General features: G+C 43.0%; 1 protein-coding gene across 1 annotated transcript in view; it reads right to left on the bottom strand.

Annotated features, from left to right (window-relative positions):
• Positions 1–21,783, bottom strand: part of PKHD1 (PKHD1 ciliary IPT domain containing fibrocystin/polyductin) — a 436,391-nt gene that overhangs the window by 129,212 nt on the left and 285,396 nt on the right. The window contains exons 46-51 of the mRNA XM_053273219.1: positions 15,923–16,060; positions 9,871–9,984; positions 9,169–9,256; positions 8,052–8,206; positions 3,615–3,767; positions 1,224–2,105 (exon numbers count right to left, since the gene is read on the bottom strand). Of these exons, the coding sequence (XP_053129194.1) occupies positions 1,224–2,105; positions 3,615–3,767; positions 8,052–8,206; positions 9,169–9,256; positions 9,871–9,984; positions 15,923–16,060 (1,530 nt within the window). The remainder of the gene's footprint in view (positions 1–1,223; positions 2,106–3,614; positions 3,768–8,051; positions 8,207–9,168; positions 9,257–9,870; positions 9,985–15,922; positions 16,061–21,783) is intronic.

Below are 21,783 nucleotides of genomic sequence, written 5' to 3'. Positions count from 1 at the left end.
AAAAATATATTGTTTCCTCGCCTGCCCTGTGATTTGCATTTAATATTGTCCCTTCCTTGGACAGGGGGGCAATCTTGTTTGAGAATCATGAAAGAGTTTTTAAAGTACGTATTTCAAACAATGACACTATGAAGCTCTTCTCGCGACCAGTGAGAGTAGCTCCATAGAGGTCTGCGGGGAGAGCGGGTTTGATTCACCCTTCCCTCAGATGAGCAGCTCTTCATCCCTGGGCCAGCCCAGATGAGCAGCCGCCGCCGCTGCAGCTCCCAGGGTCGGGGTGCCAGGACGGGCCGCTGCATGTCCCCCCGCCCCCCCAGAGCTCCAATAATGCATCGCATGAGGGATCCTCTCTCCCCTCTCCTGAATGTGCCAGCCACAGTTGCAAGCAGCTGCGGCTGACACACAACTAAAATATTTGCTCCCTTAACCTCATTTTAGAGGGAGGCTACTTAGGCGGGTTGCTGCCGTGTAGTCAATCAATCAATCAATCAAAGTTTATTACGGTCTATGACCAGCACAACAAGGGGGGGGGGGAATACAATTAAAATATAAATAACAGTTTTAAAAAAATAACATATCAACAGTCTAACCCACCAACAATATTATAACTGAAAGGTTATAAAGCAGCACTAGAATTATTAATTAAATAATGCGATCTTCGAGCTGCCGCACAAAAGCCCGCCACTTTTCGAGTGATGGCAGGAGTACTGTCCTCAAGCAGGAAAGCCACTTGTTGACTAGGTGAATTTCCTGGAAAACGAGCCAGCAATGAAGATATTAATTCTAGACGCAAGTCCCTATAAAAGGGGCAATAAAGCAAAACATGTTCGATTGTTTCAACCTCCCCACCACCACAGGGGCATAAATGCTCCGCTTATGGAGTCCCACTGTAACGACCTTCAAGGACAGCAGAGGGAAGGCATCTACATCTGGCCTGTGTGAAAGCCAGCCTATATTTGGGGATATCTAATTGTTGCAGATAGGATAAAGGAGCAACAAGATACCTTGAGGTATTGTTACAATAAAAACCTGGAGACTTAGATAAATCTTTCTGCCGTGTAGTCACCGGGATTGGGCCCGATCTCAGCAGTTCACATGAGTGTTCAAAACTGGGATGAGCTCCCTTAGCCCAATTTTGCACGCTCATGTGAATAGCCTTTATGTCTGCTTTCAAAGCTGATTCATGAAAGAGCCCTCTTAGTTTATGAAGATTTAGCACCAACCTTGTAGAGTCATGATTCCTGGTACTGTTGAATACTTTCTAATTTTATGCCATGGGTTATCGGGCCACTGACCAGGTTCAGAGGTAAAAGAAGGCCACAGCATCCCGACGCGGCCTCTCCAAGGATTGCGTGGAGCTCGATCCATAACTGTCAAGTCTGCCGAAAGAGGATGGATTCTATCCTTGATACAATCAAAAGATGAGCTCGTGGCCACAAGGGTGGAGTTTCTTAGTTCAATGTACAATTTTTCCAGTTGGCACTGCAGCTCAGCAGATGGGCAGTACAGTACTGGCAGGAGACCCACAGCATTGTCTACTAGTAACACATTCTCGACCATTATATTTCCCTCATGATGAAGCATGATCCCATAGTCATAGTTCTTGTAGGACAGAAAGCCTGTGATTTTGGTGCAGTTGGAAAAGCCATCTCCTCCATATAAATGAACCCCGTGGAGGCTTGAATGAGCCACATTATCAGTGCAAATCTTCTCAGCTAGAAAGCAGTCTTGCCCTTTGATATGAAAGGCTATCCGTTCTGATCCTGCCACAATGTTGTTATGTAGATAGGCACCATCGGCTACATTGGTTTTGATGCCAGCCACCCAGTATAATGATGTCTCTGGCTGTTTACTCAGAATGACAAGATTCCTGATGAGAGAATAGTTTTGGCCTTCCAAGTGTATGCCATGACCAATTGTGCTGAATACCACGTTCTCACATAGTAAGAGTCCGCCGCTTGCAACTGCTTGAATGCCAGCTCCACAACTTTGATGAATGCTGGAGGAAATGATGAAAGATTCAAGGGTCACATTCCTGATGTCAACTGAGGGAAACCGTGAAGATCCAAAGTTTAGAATTTCAACATTTGAAAGCTGTAGCTCGCCTATAAGATGGAAAAAGACAAGCTAAGACACTAGTTCCTTTTTTGTTTGCTTTGACACCTAGATACAGTGGACACACCACTGATCATGGTTATTCCCTTGTGGTATAAGCCAGATTCCCTAGCATAATCGATTAACAAGCTGCAATATAAGACAGAGAAAAATTAAAATATGGTATGACAATACACATGGATAATATACTCACTGGCATTTTTGGATATGTCTTTGAATAGCCATATTATGCCATATTGCAAACTGCTTTCAAACTCCTCTCAGAAGTGCATTAGGCTTTCATAGAAGCTTCAGAAACTCGAAGCTCTCTCAAAAAGAGGGTGCCTAGCAGCACCTTAAAGATGAAGAGATTTCTTGTGAAATAAGATTACATGGACTAGAGCCCCACTAATCAAATGCATGCTGGACTTCCTTGGTCTTTAAGGTGCTACTAGACTCTCTCTTTTAACTTATATTTGCTGTAGTAGAATAACCTAACTAATCCTCAAGGAGCTCTGTGGGGTCCAAAACAGATGTTTTGCCACTCCCAGTGCAGAAAACAGTATGCATACTTCCCTGTCGGCAAGTTTGCTTCTGTTAGTATAGAGAAACGGAGCACAATAAGCACAAGACCCTTGCACTTACTGTTGCCTTTATCTCTAAGAAAGCCACTCTTGGTTCTAAAGTGATTTGCCATGCACTGCAATCAGCTGCTCTTAAAAAAATAAAAACAAAAATCCAACCCCTCCCTCCATGCGGTTCTTTGAACCTTGACCAAAGTGCTTATAGACTAAGTAAAATCAAATAGGGAAATAACAATAACATGCAACCATTTTTTGGTGCCACCAATCACATGGAGTTCAAATTTATATGCAAATATAATATTTATTAATGCCTTACAAAAGGGATTCCCAACCTGTGGTATTCCAGATGTTGCTGAACTACAACTCCCATCATCCCTAGCCACATTAAATTGTGGCTTTGGATGATGGGATTAGTAATTCACCAACATCTGGAGTGCCACAGGTTGGGAATCTTTGCTGTGCAACATCGGCAGTATAGATTAGTGGTTTTTCAATGTATTGCTGGAGTAGAATGTGGATATAACTCTCCTTATAAGCTACTTCAGCATTTTCCATTCTTGGGTCACTATTACTAAAATGAAGATAATGGCTAACTGCAGTGATTGTGTTAGCTTTGATCTGCAACTGCTAACGTGAATGACCTTCAGATGTTTTCAATAGTACACTAGACACCATTTTAGCTGGCAGAAACAGCTATGGCGGTTTCCCCATTTATTTACAACCAGAAGAACAAACAACATTATATAAGCTGCATTGTATCATATTTACATCTTTTGTTAATCAGTCATGACAGGAGGCATGGCCACCACTGGATGACAGTCACCACTGGATGACAGTCACCACCAAATACATGGGAAAATATGTGGCTCACTTGGTTGAGTCCTAAGCTATACTGCCTGCGAAAGATGCACAAAACAATTATCAGTAACTGAGTACCTGCATATTGGGTTCCACTGGCATCTCTAAAGTATCCCACTAGAAGCCTCCCTGTGCAATCTGTGTCTGACTTAATCTGTATATTTCTTGTTAGGAGTCCAATTTCTGCAGCTACAGAAATCTGTTGTCCATCTTCTAATATATGGGAATGTCCTGTGCATGCATGCCAAAACAGAAGAAAACATTACAGTAAATGCTCATCCCTTTAGACCACCCAAACTGAGAATTCTAACAAATTTCCCCTTCCAAAACAGGAACATTTTTCTTTGGTTTTTCCTTTCTGGTCACCACCAAGGGGGAAAAAAAGGTTGTACACTCACAAATTGATGGTGTGTGTGTATCAGAACCCACTAAACACTAACCAACTGGTGGATTCTTTCTGTATTCACACAACACAATAAAATAAATTGACTAACAACAGGATGCACAATAACGCAATAGGAAAAATGTAGTAACCACTGTTCAGAAAAAAACAACAGACTTTTTTCCTGGGAAATCTCTCTTTAGCAGCTGCCATGGGAGAGTGCAACATGCCAGATTAATGGGAGTAAATCCAGTCCAATTTCTTGAAAGCACTATCCCTCCCAGCGCTCCCCAGGCACACCATCCACCATGCTCCTACGCCATCCTACTCATCACTGGGTCAGTATGGGGCTCTGCTTCCTGTAAAGGAACCCCTCCAGATTGGAAGCATGAAGTACTACAAGGAGATGGCTATGCAGGGAGTAGCTCCTCACACAATGTTATAAAGGGGTGGTGCATTATTGGCTTTCAGGTGCACTGAAGCACAGTCATAAACAGATCCCACACTTCTCAGTGTTTGGACCAGTTTGGACATAGTGTGAAACCTAAGTTAGATGAAGCTGCGGCTAATCTGCAAAGCCAAGAATCATGCCACAGACTATCAATCAACTGTGTTTCAGCAACTGCGCCTTCTGATCAGAGGGACCCCTCCCTCTTCCTGGTCTGCCAAGGCTGCATCCCAGCAAGCTCCACACCACTTGTGTCACCAGACTGTGGGCAAGGCATCAGTGTGTCAGTAAAGTGGCAAACCACTGGCCATGATCTTTAAGGGGGCATGCCTTTTCAGTTTGTGGGGTGGCATGTTGTCTCTTTAATTGACCACAGAAAGGTTGTCACCGCCAGGGTTTCCACAGATGTGTTCTACATGTGGCATTGATGGGAGCCCTGCTGTGGACAGGATCAGCACATTGGTATTTCTGATCAGCGCAGTGGTATCATTTCCCCAATTGCCTGGCATATGTGTCCTTTGTGGGAAAGCTATTGTGTTGCAGGGGCTTCATGTGTTTGTGCACGTCACTACAGTCCTGGATTGCCGGAGACATCTCTTGTTGTTGCCATCTTGTCATCCCATCCTTTCAGTTAGGATGGACAAGGGGGCCCCATAAGGGAAAGTGGGCTTTCCCCAATGTGATTCTTTCCCTTTAAATGAATGAACTCTGGGGAAGTGGCATCTCTGTTGCCAATAGTAAGCTGGAGGAGTATGGAGATGGCAGAGGGTGGGGCACAAGCTTCGAGAGGTGGCCAGCAAGAAATGTGGCCAGCTCAGAACTGACACATTTCTGGACTGCTCTGAACCATCCGCTCTATGGTTTTGGGAACAGCTAGGGCACAAAACCCAGGTTATGGTGGCAGCAGCATTCGGACAAAACAATGGCATTTTGGAACCCAAGGTTTCAGCAGCGAAACTCAGTACAAACCAAAGGTTCAAATTCAAGTTTGGGAGCTAAAACAGAGCCACAGAAGGGTCACAAAACTGCTGTTTCACACATTTGGATGACCACAATCTCAAGATCCATGTAGGGCTTACATCAGAACTTGGACAGTTCTGAGGACTCCTGACAGGCCCCAAGATGCCCAGTGGCAGACCTACTCCCACAGCTGAGAGTTATTCTACCACCCCATCTGCAATGGGAGCTCACTAGGGGTTTGCACAGAACCATTCTGCGCTCCATTACAGGAACACCAAACCAGTTCTGTCAACCAGCATTCAAGCTAGTTTGGAGGCCGGGGGTGGGTGGGTGGGTTGTGTGCCGTGTGCACATGCACCAGCCATTTGCATTGCAATGCTGACCAGGGATGCAGGATGACACGCTGCAGCCCTGTGCACCCGCTTTTTGTGAGAGCGCCGGGGGGGGGGAGCAGGGGGCGGGGCTGGCAAGCAGGCAGTGCCTCCCCTGCCCCTTGAAGAAACCCCGCTGCCCTCCCGGAAGTGCATGGAACTGGTTCCATGCCCATCCCTAGAGCTCCCCCACCCAGAAGCCTATGTGAAGATGGAGGAGCCTCTGTGGGGAAATCTCCCACTTGTGCATTGGGGAAGGTTATACCAGGAAAATGAGATAATGACAAAGTGGGGGGAAGGCACCACCTATGTAGGAGGAGGCTTTGCACTGAATGTGAAGATAAGCTCTGTGCAAACAGCCAAGCTCAATAGAATTGAACACATACAGAAGGGAATGGGTGTGATGGTTGGCAGCAGCTCCAGTTCTGTCAATTACCTGTTAAAGTCCAAGGAACCGCCCACAAGGTGGGATTCTTAAGGGAGGGGCTTTAGAATGGAGCAGAGAGTGGCAGTTAAACTGACTTTCTGTAAGCTCAGAATGTTAAGGTAGGGATGGACAGGGCTAGAGAGAGGATCTCTAGAGAGATAGGGTCTGCTCTGGGACCAGAGGGGTTCCAGGAAGGGACTGGGTAGTAGGGGTGTGCATGGAACTGGCTGGTCTGGTTTGGTTCGAGTCCAGACCCAAACTGGGCCAGTTTGGTCTGGCACCCCTTGAAACCACACACACACACCTGGTTTGGTGGAGGGTTTGCGAACTTAAAAAAAAAATTTTATATATATATATATATATATATATATATATATATATATATATATATAAATCTTTTTTAACTTACCCTCTCCTGGGGAGTTGTTGGAGGCAGCGAAGTGGGGGGGGGGGGGAATGGAGGTTCCACCTCCCCCTGCTGGCCTCCTTTGATGCTCATACTGTCTGGCCGGCTGGTTCTTCATGACCTCCAAAATGGCTGCCATGCCAGAGGGGGAAGGCACGAGCCGGCCGGACAGCCAATATGGGCATAAAGGGAGGCTGGCAGGGGGAGGGGGAACATCCCCTGCCGCCGCCTCCGACAACTCTCCCGAAGGGGTTAAGTTAAAATTTATTATTATTTAATTAAAAAGAAAAATGTCCGCGAACCCCCTGAACAGTCATGGGAGGTGTGTTTGGTCCAGGGTTGTTCCAAATAGGTTGGTTTGGTTCGACACCATACAGTTGAACATGTTCGACATCAAACCTGTTCCTACTGGGCAGGACAGATTTTATTTATTTATTTGATTTATATACCACCCTTCCAAAAATAGCTCAGGGCAGTTTACATCAAAACAAAACCAAAACAATTAAAATCAAATCTAAATTAAGCAATTTAAATAATTTAAACATTAAAATCATTTAAAATCAACATAAAAAATTTAAAACCATAAATCTAGTTAAAAGCCTGGGTGAATAAATGTGTCTTCAGTGCCTTTTTAAAAGTTGCCAGAGATACGGAGACTCTTCGTTCAACAGGAAGCACATTCCAAAGTCCAGGAGCAGCAACGGAGTAGCCACCAAATGGGTTGGTGGCAACTGCAAAGGAACCTCTCCAGATGATCTTAACAGGCAGTGGAGCTCATGGTGAAGAAGACATTCTCTTAAATACACAGTCACCTACCTCCTGAAAACCAGCAGGTATAATCATCCCACTCAATATGTATATTTCTACCCAGTTTGGCTGTCTGTACAAGGCTAAAATCCTATTATCAACTACCATTACCTTATTTCATTTATATTTATTTATTTATTTAGCTAGCTAGCTTCTATACTGCCACATATCAATGTCTCCTGGTGGTTTACAAAGCAAACCATAAAAACCAGAATTAAAACAAAACTAAAACAGTTAAAAAATGTTTAAAACAATTTAAAACAGAACAATAAAAACCAACTTAGTCAAAGGTCTGGTGAAAAAAATGTGTCGTGAGTGCTCTTTTAAAACCTGCCAGAGATGGGGAAGCTCTTATAAGGTCAGGAAGTTGGTTCCAAAGCCTTGGGGTGGCTATAGAAAAGGCCCAGCCCTGAGTCGCCACAAGAGGAACTGGGGGCAGCCACAGGTGGACCTGTCTAGAAGAAATTAATAAGCAGTGGGGATCCTGAAGGAGAATGCACTCTCAAATACCCTGGGCCCAAGCAATTTAGGGCCATTATTTCACTACGGTAGAACCATAAGTTTGGCCGGGGGAGCGGGAGGAATGGCCCTCAAAGTATATTTTTAAAAAAGTTTAAAGATACCTTTAAGAGCTACTGAGGAGAAAGCAGTCAACATTAGGGCAACTGTAAATAGGGAAAGGGTAGATATACAAACTAAAGACAGACCACATACCTATGTGTCTGTAAAGAAGACGTTCACGGATTCTAATGCTACGACTGTTAACTTTTTCCAAAGTAACCAGTTCAGCTTGATGGGCTTCATAGGAAGAGGAACTGATGACTAGATTGTCACCGTGATGCCAGTCCACTTCATCTTGTAACAGAACCCTGTAAATCTCACAAGAATTATTGTAAAGCCCCCCCCCAACAAAATATTGTTCTGAAAGTTTCATTAAAAATGCTACAGGGGGAGTAGGGTGGGGAATTATCAGAGACTACTAAAACATAAACCAGTCCTAATCAATGAGATGATCTATGTGCCAGAAAAAAATATATGAAGAATGCAGGAAACAAAGAAGTATACTGTAGGAGATACTTTAGTAGTCATTTTCTCCTAGAACAATTAAGAAGAAGAAAAAGAAAGCATTAAGTGATCAAATAATTGGACTGGCCTAATGTTGTTACTGAGGGCAATACTTGCTGGTCAACTCACATGAGTGATCCTTGCCAATTAGATCATTAATTGCTCTAAATTTAAAGTGTCTGTTAGGGATGTGCCCGAATCAGCTCAGGCAGCTGCAGGTGGGGCGCGGATCAGTTCCTTTAAAAAACAGGTAAGCAGATCTTTACCTGCCCACATGCACAGTGACCATGTGTGTGTCAAGACTGTGAGCAGGCTGCTGGGAGCATTGCTGCAGCGGCACATAGACTTTTGTAAAGTGTGCACCGCTCCCAGAAAAGCAGTGGGGCGGCAGAGGAGCAGATAAGGACCTGCTTACCTGGTTTTAAAAGGAACTGATCCCTGCCCCACCAAACCAGTTCGGATGTGGATGCCCGAGCCAGTTCAGGCACATCACTAGTGGCTGAACTTTAGAATGCTTTGTCCCTCCCCTTTCCTGCAACCCCTAAAAATCATGATAAAGGGGAATCCAAAAATGTTGGATCATCATTGCTAATTCTAGGGTTAGAACCAACACTTCACAGTGAAATTCAAAAGTGAATTGCAGGGTTCCTCACAAGGAGAAACATCACATAATGGTCTCAGGCAGTTTCTCCACATTCCTCACAAGAACTAACTGGAAAGATCTCAAACAAAAATATTTGAAACCTATGTCTTAGTCAATACTGACCTTTCATTGCCAGGTGCAGCATCACTTCCAAGGTGTGTCCAAGAGATCCTGGTATAAGCACTGTGCATCTGGAGCTTCCCATAAACACCTTGACAGGGAAAGAAGAAAAGAAGAACCAATGCTGGAACACAAAGAACCCCTTTAGGGGTGCCAGAAATGTCTTGCACACACCAAACAGGACTTTCTACCTTTGCTGCACATATGCCTATTAACATATGCATCTAACATGCAGTTTGTGACGCCACCCAGTGCTTCTGGGGGATCGTGTTGGAGGCTGCTGATGGGGGGCTTTAGACTCCAATGAAATGATGGACTGGGCAAATGAATCTGTTTGAATCTCATGTGTTTAGAAGACAACAGCACCTTAGTTGCATTACAATGGCAGGGGTGAGCTGTGCGGTATATTCTTGTGAAAGGACTAATTGAAAAGGAAAAGCAGCTACAGAATTAAGCAGGGGAAAGATGACATCCAATCAGAAAAAAAGCAGCTCACTTGAGTCACCCTGAGGAAAAAATGCTCCAGGAAGAATAATGAAAATGCAAAAGATGTAGAAGAAAAGCATGTCCTCTCATTACTATCACTTCTGACTAGAAACTTTCCATAATTAATCTTCTGATTGTGGAGTGGCTTTTTAAAAAAAAATTAAGGTTTTTTTCCCCCATTGCATGTGCCCCTAAGAAAACAAAATATGGTATCCATACCAATAGTTCCAGGGTAAACACTTATCCCTTCTAATCGATCACAGTAAACTCCCTCGGATGTCCGAAGAAAGATTTGTAGCTTCACTCCGCTTTCTAATGGATGCTGCAATGAACCTTAGGGGGGAAATGTATGAAAATTTTGATTTGATTTTATACTTTTACCCCACGTTTCTAAAAAATATTCCATCCAAAGCGGCTTATAAGCAATCTAAAAGCATATCATAAAAATAGATACCATTAAAAAATCAAACATGAAATTATATATTACAAATCTCATAGCATCAAGAGTATAAAACTGATTAAGCACCTATAAGACCGATGAACAGAAAAAATCCATCTATGTGTTCTAAACACTCACCTGAACACGGAACAATAGGAAGCCCAATGAATCTCCCCAGGAGTGCATATAAATAACTTTTATAAAACGAAAAAGACGATTGAGGAGCAGAAATTTCACTGAATGTTAAAATGAAAATGAATGAATATTAAAATGTTTAAAACAAGCACTTATGTGCTTAAGTCTGTTCATATCCTGCAATCCATTTAAATCTAATTTTAACCAATGACTTTCGTGCATGTGGTTCCAAAGATCTTAGGACTAGAGTTGCCACATTCTATTGCTCAGATCAATAAGACTGCATCCTGTAAGGTAAATCATTCTTAGGATCTGAAAAATGAGTACATTTCAGATCTGGAACAACAGGTTTTCTTTTCTTTCTTTTTTGCTTGTGGCCCAGGACCTAATAAGATTTTGCCACACTCGGCCTCACCAACCATGTTAAGCCTTGGCACTGTGCATGACTTGCCAGATTTCACCAAGCTCCAGATGTACGTGGCCCACAAAATTCTACCACGTCACTACCATGAGCTGCCACATTCTAACTCGGCACTACTTACAGGTTACTATCACTATTAAGAGCAACATTAATGACTTCTGTCATATGGCAACATGGAGTTAGACCATGTAGAACTTAGCCTCGTATATATGAGCAGTATATCGCCCAACCTTGTGTTCACATGCTTGAGTATTTATTTTAACAACAAATATTAGATTTTGGAGCCAGGGTTTCCACCAGAGATGGTACAATTTATTATGCTTATTTTTAAGCTAAAAACTGCCCAAGCTGTCTGACCAGCAATGATGATTGAGGAAGTCCAGTTATTGCAATGGTAAGATATCAGGACAAATTATTGTGGCTAGAACACAAAACACTATTAATATATCCCCTTAGTCTTTTTTGATTATATATGAAGTATTATATGATAATATTATAATCATAATAATATGTACTTATGGTTAAGAGTATATACAATAAAACTGCATGGATGTGATAAAATGAGTCATTTTTTAAAAAAAGTTAAATTGTTCTCGTCCTGCAAGTCAAAATCTAGAAATCCACACTATGGGACCAGGTATCTTAATGCAGAAACTGGTTATTCCATGGGCAACTCAGCTTTTTAATATTCTAAAATACGCAGAGGGAAGCCAGTCAGTCATTAGCTAGGTCAGGCAAAAATGCCAGAAAACAGGCAAGCAACAATTTATAACAGGCCAAGAACAAAACAAGTTGTTCTAATAAGAACTAATCTGCCTACTTTCCTTTCACTATCCCTACAACTGCTCTAAATTTGGTCCAAATTGGTTAGGCCGAGGTGGTGGCGGAGCCACCGCCAAGGCCTGGCGGGGGCGCCGGAGCCAGGCGGGGGGGAGAATTTGGGGCCAGGATCAGCACCGGGGCGGGGGAAACTTTGGGGCCCTTGCCCGGCCGGGAGACCGGCCGCAGCCTGGAGACTGGCAGCGACGGGAGGGGGAATGGAATCCACTAGCGGCCGTTATTTAACGGGCTTAAAAACACTAGTTCTTTTTATAAAAACCAAGTGCATTTTAGAAAAAGGAGCTTTTGATTGAAAGATGAAACTGCATGAAATGTTTGGAATATATATATAACAGTCACACATACACAAAAATAAAAAACTCTTCCAGATCTTTGTTTTTATTAAAAATGTCAGTAATGTCAAGTACCCCAGAACATTATTTTTTTTAGTTCTACTTTTTCTATAGGATAAAGGTGGGGAAACTTTCTCCTTTGGTGGAGAAATAAAGCTAATCTAGAATCTCAAAAATGCTTGGCATTTTTCAAGTACCTGATCATTTGACAGGTTTGACATCTCACCATTTTGGTCTTGTCCTCAGCATTCTACAGCAATCATAGTTATCTTACAGAGGGAACCTCTAAATCTGAACTATATTTTCCAGGCTATCAGAAAGATATTGGAAATGTGAAAGAAGGGTGGGGGGAAATGAAGCAGAAAAATGAAGGCGGGGAGAGGCATAGCTCTTATCTTGTGGTGATGTCTGTACAGTAAGATGTATTCCAACTGTGAATCTATTTATTTCACCAAGGGTAGTACACAGTCTCAGAATAAAATGGCCTAGCACTAAACAGATACTTGGAGGGGAAAGTAGGACAATTTTTGCCCTAGAGAAATGTAAGCAGAGTCCAGTAAGAGAGTTCAGCATTCCTCTAAAATTAGAGATTAAATCAATTATACAGCACAAAACTACAGCAGATGTAGAATTAAAGAAATAAATCTGTATGGAATTAGCCATCCTCTTATTATCTTTTAATACTAAACATTTATACATTTGATGGGGAAAGCAAGCAAGCTCATTAAGAATCATTTTTGTCAAGAATTTTTCTACACACACACACACACACACACACACACACACCCTTTCTCTCTTAAAATAATCTGTGCAGAAGGAGAAATGGGAGGGACATGTTCTTTGAGCCCTACGCTATCTTGCATCATATGCTGGTGCAAGTTTCCCTCTATATTTTTCTAGTGCAGCAATTTGCTAAATAGGGTAGTTGAGTCATCAGGTTATGGGGGGCCATTGGAATTTTTTTTGTTTTTAAGTAGAAATCCTTAACCAGTTTTGGGAACCATTTAATAATAATAATAACAACAATAATAATAATCAGAAGCCCGTTATCACCTGTCATTTTACAGGGGTGCTGTAGAAAAAATTGTGGAAGCCAAATGATAGCCATTAGAAAGAAAGCTGAGAGGATGTTCAGTTACACACACACACACACACACACACACACACACACACACACACACACTCACATTCCACACTCCCAGTTGACTGGGGATTCATCTCACCCAGGGGTGTAGCTAGGGGAGAGGGGGCCTATGTTCTCCCCTCTCCTCGGTGGCCCCTCGAAGTGAGGGAGATAATGAAAGAAAATAAGGAGGGGTGGAGCTGGGGGACCCAAGGTTCTTTGAACCCATCCACTCAATTATAGCTACACCCCTGAAAATATATGATATTCTTTGTCTTAATGGTGGAGAATACTGGCCATATAGGGATGTGCACAAATCATTTTTTAATTCAATTTGTGCCCAAAACAAATCACCCCTGATTTGATTTGTATCCAAATTTACCTCCTCCAAATCACCCCAGATTTGATTTGTATTTGCTTTGATTCAATTCAGATTCAGACCAATTCGGACCACTTAACAAGGTTCCAAGGACACTAAATTTGGGTGGTGGGTAGGTCCCTGTGGGTGCCACCTACCACCCAAATTTCAAGGCAGTGGGACACTTGGCTGATTTTTTAATGAATTATTTTAGTTTTTACTGATTTTGAACATTTCCACCATAGGAAACAATGGGATTTGAAGTTGCCATATCCTAACCCTAAAGCAGATTCCCAACTTTCATTAACAAAATAAATAAAGCTAAGCTCTAGCCCTTGTAGAAGTGGAGTTATGGAGCCAAATGTGTAGTCATTATTTTTCAAGTGTTTGGATTCTTTGGTGTATAATAACTTTTCCTCATAATGAATCCCTATGAGGATTCATTGCATACCTTCATTTCTTCTGTTCATTTTAACTGTCACTGGACAGTGCCAACTGTCTACTGCCATGTGCCAGCTACACCCCCACCTGCAAGGCAGTGGGGTACTCATTTTAATTTTTAGGAATATTGAAATGTGTAGATTTTTTGGTGTCTAATAACTTTTCCTCATAAAGAATCCCTATGAAGATTCATTATACACCTTCATTTCTTCTGTTCATTTTGACTATCATTGGACAGTGCTAACTGTCAACTGCCATGTGTCAACTACACCCCCCCCACACACACACACAGTGGTACTCAGATTATTTTTAAGGTATTTTTGATCAGTTTAGATTCTTTTGTGTCTTCATTACACACCTTCATTTCTTCTGTTCATTATGACCCCACTGCTTTGCAGGTGGGGGTGGGGAATTAGTGGCATCCCATGTTCCAACGACCTCGCAACCCACAAGCCACTGGGTACTCAGTTTATATTTTAGGAATTTTTGAGGTGTTTAGACTCTTTGGTGTGTAATGAATCCTCATAGGGATTCATTATGAGGAAAGATTATTAGACACTAAAAAATCTGAACATTTGAAAAAATTCCTAGAACATAAACTGAGTAGTACCCCACTGACTTGTGGGTGGGAGGTAGTTGGCACATGGCAGTTGACAGTTGGCACTGTCCAAAGACAGTCAAAATGAATAGAAGAAATGAAGGTGTGTAATGAATCCTCATAGGAATTCATTGAGGAAAAGTTATTATACACCAAAGAATACAAACACTTGAAAAATAGTGACCACACCTTTTGCTCCATAACTCCACTTCTACAAGGGCTAGAGCTTAGCTTTTTTAAAAATGAAAGCTGGGAATCCGGGGGAATCAATAGGAGGGATCCAATCAGGTGTGATTCGATTTGTATCCGAATCTAGCCAATGGACCACAGGGGTGATTTGTTTTGTCTCCAAATCACCCAAATCAGCTAGATTTGGGTACAAATTGACTTGTACCAGAATCAATTTGCACATCTCTACCATATATGCACTCTGGAAATGAGCTTCTCAAGCTTGGAATTTGAGGTGATGAGAGAGAATGTTCTAAACCAGGGTTTCTTAACCTTGGCCCCCCAGATGTTGATGGACTACAACGCCCATTATCCCCAGTCATGTCCATTGTGGCTGGGGATGATGGGAGTTGTAGTCCATCAACATCGGGGGCCCAAGGTTAAGAAACCCTGTTCTACTGGCATGCAGATAAAGGTGATCTGGTTAACATAGTGTACTTGGACTTCCAAAAAGCTTTTGACAAAGTTCCCCGCCAAAGGCTCTTGAGTAAACTTAGAAGTCATGGGATAAGGGGGACAAGTTCACTTTGCCTCAATCAGAGATGCATCAGGCAGAAATTCATGAGGGGCGTCCTGCAGGGCATGCCATGTAAAGAGTGGGTGCAGTGGCAACACACCTCAGGAGGAGAAAGAACGAAGGCAGCACCTGGGCATGGGAGATGGGAGTGAGATGCACGAGTGGGGGGTGGAGCCAGCATTAGTGTTAGTGCTGGCTCCCACCCAGGGGTGGAGCAAGGCCAGTGACAGGGGTAGGCCAGAGATAAGCCAGCACTGGCACCTCCATCGAGGCAAGAATTATGGCAATTTTCACAGTTGGAAATGTGAAAATTATGAATAACTGCCTGATTGCCAGCCCTGACGACAAGTGTGACAGAGGGCTGCTCGTGATCACAGGACAAAGCAGCACACAAACACCCTTTTCCTGCTCTGCCTTGCAGATGATCCACGCTATCAGTAAATCTGATTAGATTTTAGGATGGAGGGACGAAAGGAAAAAACAAAACAAATGTCCAGATGGTCCAAGAGCCCTCGTCTCCTTCCACCTATCTGGACTTTTCTCTAAATCAATGGACAGCTTTGATCTGCTGTTGAGTGGGAGGGAAGAGCAGGGTGCCAAAGGAACCCTCCCCACTCCAGACAGTGCAGCAGGAAGTTCATTGCTACATGCAGAAATACTCTTAGAGCTGGTTTCTGCTACACTTGGATACCAATGGGAATCTTGTCATCATATCAGAACACATTTGTTTTGCAATGCCTAGTGTACTTCAAGGGCTCTGTGTGTGTGTGTGTTCATGTTCTACAAGGAAAATGTACAAGCAGCAGTTGCTCTTTCCGTATTTCTTACGCTTCTCTTACCCACTTTCAGTACACCACCAGCGATCACAATACAGGCTGCGCTTATCACATTGCTCGAGTTTAATGGGAATTCCAGCGTCCCCAGGATGTAGAGGCCCCTGAGAGAAGGAAGAGATGCATCCACCAAGATGGTTCTGCCTAAAAAAGAGGGGAGGGGGAGAGTTACAGGTTACAGCAACTGGCAAGAGACCAAAGTGTCTTGCTATACAGCTATACAGCTATACTGTATATATATACAGCTAAAAGCTATACAAAAGTGGCAAGAGACCACTTTTGTATAGCTTTTTTTTAAAAGTATGCCTCCTCCTTTCAGTACTCTACAGAATGATGTACAATTGAAAATGGAGGATAAACCTGTAATGATACTGATTTTGAGTCAATAAAAATGCTTAAACAAGCAATCTGCTTCCCACTGACTTCAGATCTGAAATTAAAAAGTCTCTAGCCTCCTGCTTGTTAAGGCACTGTATTATATGTGTCTGGTGTTCTAGAGGTAATCACCTATCCTGCCCAAAGTGATTAGTCTTTCACCAACCAAAGTATGCCCAATGAAAACAATTATCTTACTTATTATAATGGATCTCACACTTCTTTGTTGAATCAACAGAGCAACTAATCAGCAACGGAGTGTTATCTATTAAGACTGAATGTTGTGCTCATGCCAAGCACAATCAAGGACAAGATTAAAGTGCTCCCACAAGGATGTGTATACATAAGCTTAAAAGCACTTGTACCTTAAGGTGTCCGAGAATTTTCTATATAAAGCTTTGAATGGTGTGCTTGGTTATGTAGACCTAGCAAATAACATAGATCAACAGATGTGTGGTATCTCTTAATGAAACAAATACTATTGAACCATATACACAATGGACATATTCAGCTGATATTGTTCAACTGGCCACCCAACTGGGAGGATTAGAATGTGTGCACAGGACTCTTCCTTAACCGGTACACATTCCATCGCCTACTGAGACACCTGGGCACACTCAGTCTGAGTTGTACAGTTAAAATACGCACTGAGCAACATCCAGACTACTTAGTTATGAATAAATTCAATGGCCCAATGTGAATCCTTCCTTCCTGGTCTGGTCGGTGGGGATTGTCCTCCTTGTGGCAATGGAGACAGTCATGTGAAGTGGGGCAGTTGAAGCAGTACCATGGCCCCCGTCTCCCTCTTACTCCGATTCTGCCAAGGGCTGCCCACCTGTGTTCCTTTTAACAGGACTTCCCAGATGTTGTTGACTACAACCCCCATAATCCCCAGCCAAAGGCCATTGCAGCTAGGGATGCTTGGAGTTGTAGTAAACAACATCTGGGAACCCCTGTTAGAGGGAACACCGCTGCCCACTCAATTGCCCAGGAGAGCTTCCTCCTCCTCCCTCCTCCTCCGGCCCCTTCTCATCATTGGCCTGAGGTTTAAATACTCTTTGGCATTTGTTGCAAGTCTCATGAGAGTTCAAAGTAGCATCTCGCAAGACTCCCAGCTCTCGTGAGACTGAACATATTTCATCGGCTGTGTTTGTTCCCTCCTCCCTCGCCTAGGCCCTTAACTCCATTGTGGTGGCCAGGCCAAGAGCCCCTGCTGCTGATCTGGCCAACCCCACCCAGGCAACCTCCTCTGGAAGCAGCGGAGGTAGGGGATCAGGGGCTTGTCCCACTTGGGGCTCAGGTAGATATTCACACGCTCATTCTCTGCAGCTTTACATAGAGATGCAGCCCTACCTAAGCATTTGAGGAGTCCCTAATTTTACAGAACTCTCTGCCACCAAACCTAATAGCTCATATTTTCAATCCTCAAAACATCTCTTTCTCCCCCTACCAAAAAAATTTTTTGTGAACAGTTGCTACTCAAGCTTTCCCTCTGTCTGCACCCCTAATTTTATGAGAGTACAGAAAGAGCTCTACCCTTGCACACAGTGAGGACACTAGAACATAAGAACAGCCCTGCTGGATCAGGCCCAAGGTTTATCTAGTCCTGCATCCTGTTTCACACAGTGGCCCACCAGATACCTCTGAGAAGCTCATAGGCAAGAAATGAGGGCATGCCCTCTTTCTTGCTGTTGCTCCCCATGCAACTGGGATTTAGAGGCACCCTGCCTCTGTGGCTGGAAGTGGCATAGCTGTGCTGCAGGCTTTCCTCCCAGCCCAGCATATGGGGAAGGGGATGGAAGCAACTTTCACTTTTCTTCCCTCTCCACAAAAATCCTATCCACTTGTAGAAATATGCCCCTGAGGGCTGTGCAGTCCTCAGGGACATATTTCTGGCCGCTAACAGGTTTTTCGTTCTCTAACAAAAAGACATTCCCTTCTGCTGCTTCCCTCTGGAAAGTTTAAATAAAAAAAAAAAGGACCTGAATCAAAAGGTGCTGCCTCTGCCTTCTCACACCACTGCACATGAGGGGATAGATGGCTCCTAACCTTACAGAGCTCTCTAGAAGGTCCCACCTGTTCTATGGGTGACTGCCTTATCTAAATACTAGAGCATCTACTGTGCAATGGAAGTTGAAAATGCATAATCATGTTATGTTTTTAGCCCAGAACGCATGCAGATACTTAAATCTCTTCCATTGAAATGAAATTGATTTAACTGTGGCTGGATTATGACACAGTTACTGGAGAGAAACTATAATGAAAACATCCCTTTCCCATCACATGTACAGAGTTATTCCTGGATACAAACTCTACAGAAAAGGACACAGAGGGGTGGGTTGAGGGTGGAGTAGAACTGTGTATCAAAGAAGGGATAGAATCCAACAAGCTAGAATACCTAGGAAGACTGGAATCTTCCACAGAATCATTATGGGTGATAATATGAGGGCTGAAAGGAAATGTGTTATGAGGGACGTGCTACCACATTTTGGATCAAAACGCTGAGAGTGACCTAGAGTTGAAGAAGCAAATCATAGAGGCATCAAAGACAGACAGAGCTGTAATAATGGGTTACTTCAATTACCCTCACATAAACTGGGCAAATTCATGTGTAGGTATTGACAAAAAGGTCAGATTTCTAGATATAGGACTGTGCCTTAGAACAGTTGGTCATGGAACCAACCAGAGAAATGGCGACCTTGGGTTTAATCCAGAGTGGTGCCCAGGACCTGGTGCGAGATATCAGAGATGTAGTACCACTGGGGAACAGTGACCATAGTGTGATCCAATTCAGCTTATATGTGAGTGGAGCACTGGCAAGGAAGTCCAACAAAGATGTGTTGGACTTCAGAAGAGGAAACTTCTAAAAAATGAGGGGATTAGTAAAAAAGAAGCTGAAGTGAGAAGTCAGGGGGGCGTCAGAAATCATGGAACTTATTCAAAATCACAATAGAAGCTCAGTTGGAATGTATATCAACAAGTTCAGGAGGATGCCAGCATGGCTAACAAGTAGAGTCAGGGAAGCTATAAAAGGGAAGAAGACTTCCTTCAGGAAATGGAAGTCCTGCCCAAATGAACAGGAAGGAACATAAACTCTGGGAAAAGAAATGCAAGGAGACAATAAGGGATACAAAAAGAGTTTGACGAGCATATAGCTATAAGTGTCAAGGGGAATAATAAAAACTGCTTTAAATATATCAGAAGCAGAAAACCTGCTAGGGAGGTGGTTGGACCCTCATGAAAGGGCATGAAAGGGATTATTAAGGAGGATAAGGTGATTACAGAGAAGGTGAGTTCCTTGCATCTGTCTTAATGGTGGAGGATACTGACCATATATCTGCTCCAAAACTGAGCTTCTTAGGCTTAGAGGCCACTTTGAGGCAATGAGAGAGGATGTTCTAAATTGCCTTGAAAAACTAAACATTACCAAATCACCAGGGCCAGATGGCATCCACCCAAGAGTTCTGAAGAAACTCAAATGTGAAATTGCTGATCTCCTAGCAAAAATATTCAATTTATCCCTACAATCAGAGACTGTACCAGAGAATGTACAGAGAATGTACAGATAATGTAACTATGATTTTCCAAAAGGGATCCAGAGGGTATCTGGGAAACTACGAACTGGTTAATTTAACTTCTGTGCCAGGTAGATTGATGGGAAGCATACTTAAGGACAAAAACATATAAAAGAACAGGCCTTGCTGAAGGAGAACCAGCATAGCTTCTGCAAGGACAAGTCTTGCCTTACTAAACTTTTGTAGTTCTTTGAGAGTGTCAGCAGGTATGCAGATAAAGGTGATCTGGTTAACACAGTATACTTGGACTTCCAAAAAGCTTTTGACAAAGTTCCCCACCAAAGGCTCTTGAGTAAACTTAGCAGTCATGGGATAAGGAGACAGGTTCACTTTGCCTTGATCAGAGATGCATCAGGCAGAAATTCATCAGGGGCATCTCTAAGAAGGGATTGGGGAAGCTGCACCTCTTAAATGCCTGCCTGGATACATCCCACCCCAGCCCAACATCCAACTGAAAGACCAAGACTAAGTGTGGGTGCATGGAGCCTCATTTCTAAAGCCATCATCATATACCAGACTGTACAAAGTCTTTATTGGGCAGCAGCAATATAGGAAGATGCTGAAAGGCATCATCTCAAACTGCGTGGGAGGAGCCAATGGTAAACCCTTCCTGTATTCTACCAAAGAAAACCACAGGGCTCTGTGGCCACCAGGAGTCAGAATCAACTTGACGGCACATTTTACTTTACTTACTTACAAAGCCTTTACACCTTATATAGCACAGAAATTAGGATGGGCACTTTTTCTTACAATTTCCATTCTTTTTAGAGCATGAATAAATATGTAAAGCATCTTATATCTCATCTCAAACTGAAGGTTTTTGGATTACTGAATTTTCTGGTGTCTTAAAAGGCAAAATCTAATTAGACACCATGTGGAAGAGCTTACCCATGTTAGTTAAGTGGAGTCTTCCTATTCCTATGCAGTATACCTCTCATATAAAACTTTGGTGTTCAAAGGCAGTCTGCCACCACCTTAAATGCCACCGCAAGGCCCCAGTCATCTTGCTTCTGCCTTGCATTCCCTGGTAAGTACAATTGCCATCTCATTGCTGCCATATGTACCTTCACAAGTCCATTTGTCATCCTGCCCCCACAGTCTCATATAGTTTGTAAGGATCCCTGTTACCTTGCCACCAGCAGCTTGTCCTTCGTCATAAGCATTCACCCTACCTTGAGTTATCTTCCATAACCCAGCACTGCCACCTCCTCGTTGCATTCCTTCACAAGTTCATACACCACTCCACCACAGCCATGGAAATCGCGCTGGGAGGAAGTACACTTCTTAGATGTCCCCATGTGCTTTCCCAATGTCTCTGAGTGAATTCTCAGCCTCATGGCCTCTGCTTCCTGCAGAAGAGGCCCTCCCAGTACTGGGAATTGAATGAGCTGCACCACAGATGGTCACACTGGATGCAGCACCAGTGGGATACTACAATTTCACTGGGATTTCAGCACCCAATTAACAGCCTTAGTAGCCAACATTTGTTTCCTAGAGTTTAAGGGTCAGTTTTTAAACTGCTGCATCTTAGTCACTTTCTGCACCAGATTTGAAAGAATGGTGTTCCCTGGTTGATGCCTGCAAGCTTTCAGACAGATAGGGCAGAAAATTTAGATTATATCACCAAGAGAATATTCAGGGCTTTATAATGTTAAAATGCTGAAAAAAACTCCCCCTTCTTAATTATATTAACAGAACTATGACATAAGGAAAGGTTCTTTGGTAGGAGTTTTCTCCGCTATATAAGCTCTCTCTGTAAGTGGAGGATAAATTTTATTTTCTATTGAAAAACTGCTGGTTTTGAACAGTATTCTTTGGAGGGTCCTGTAGTACCGTAAGCCTTGTTTGACAGAAGTTACAACCTATGCCTCTCCAGACTAATAGCATTATAGACTTCAAAAACTGGCAAAAGATTGA

This window comes from Hemicordylus capensis, chromosome 1 (genome assembly GCF_027244095.1).
Source record: "Hemicordylus capensis ecotype Gifberg chromosome 1, rHemCap1.1.pri, whole genome shotgun sequence".
In the NCBI taxonomy this organism is placed as follows: domain Eukaryota; kingdom Metazoa; phylum Chordata; class Lepidosauria; order Squamata; family Cordylidae; genus Hemicordylus; species Hemicordylus capensis.
Note: the sequence above shows the minus strand (reverse complement) of the source record. Positions and strands in the feature narration are given on the sequence as shown.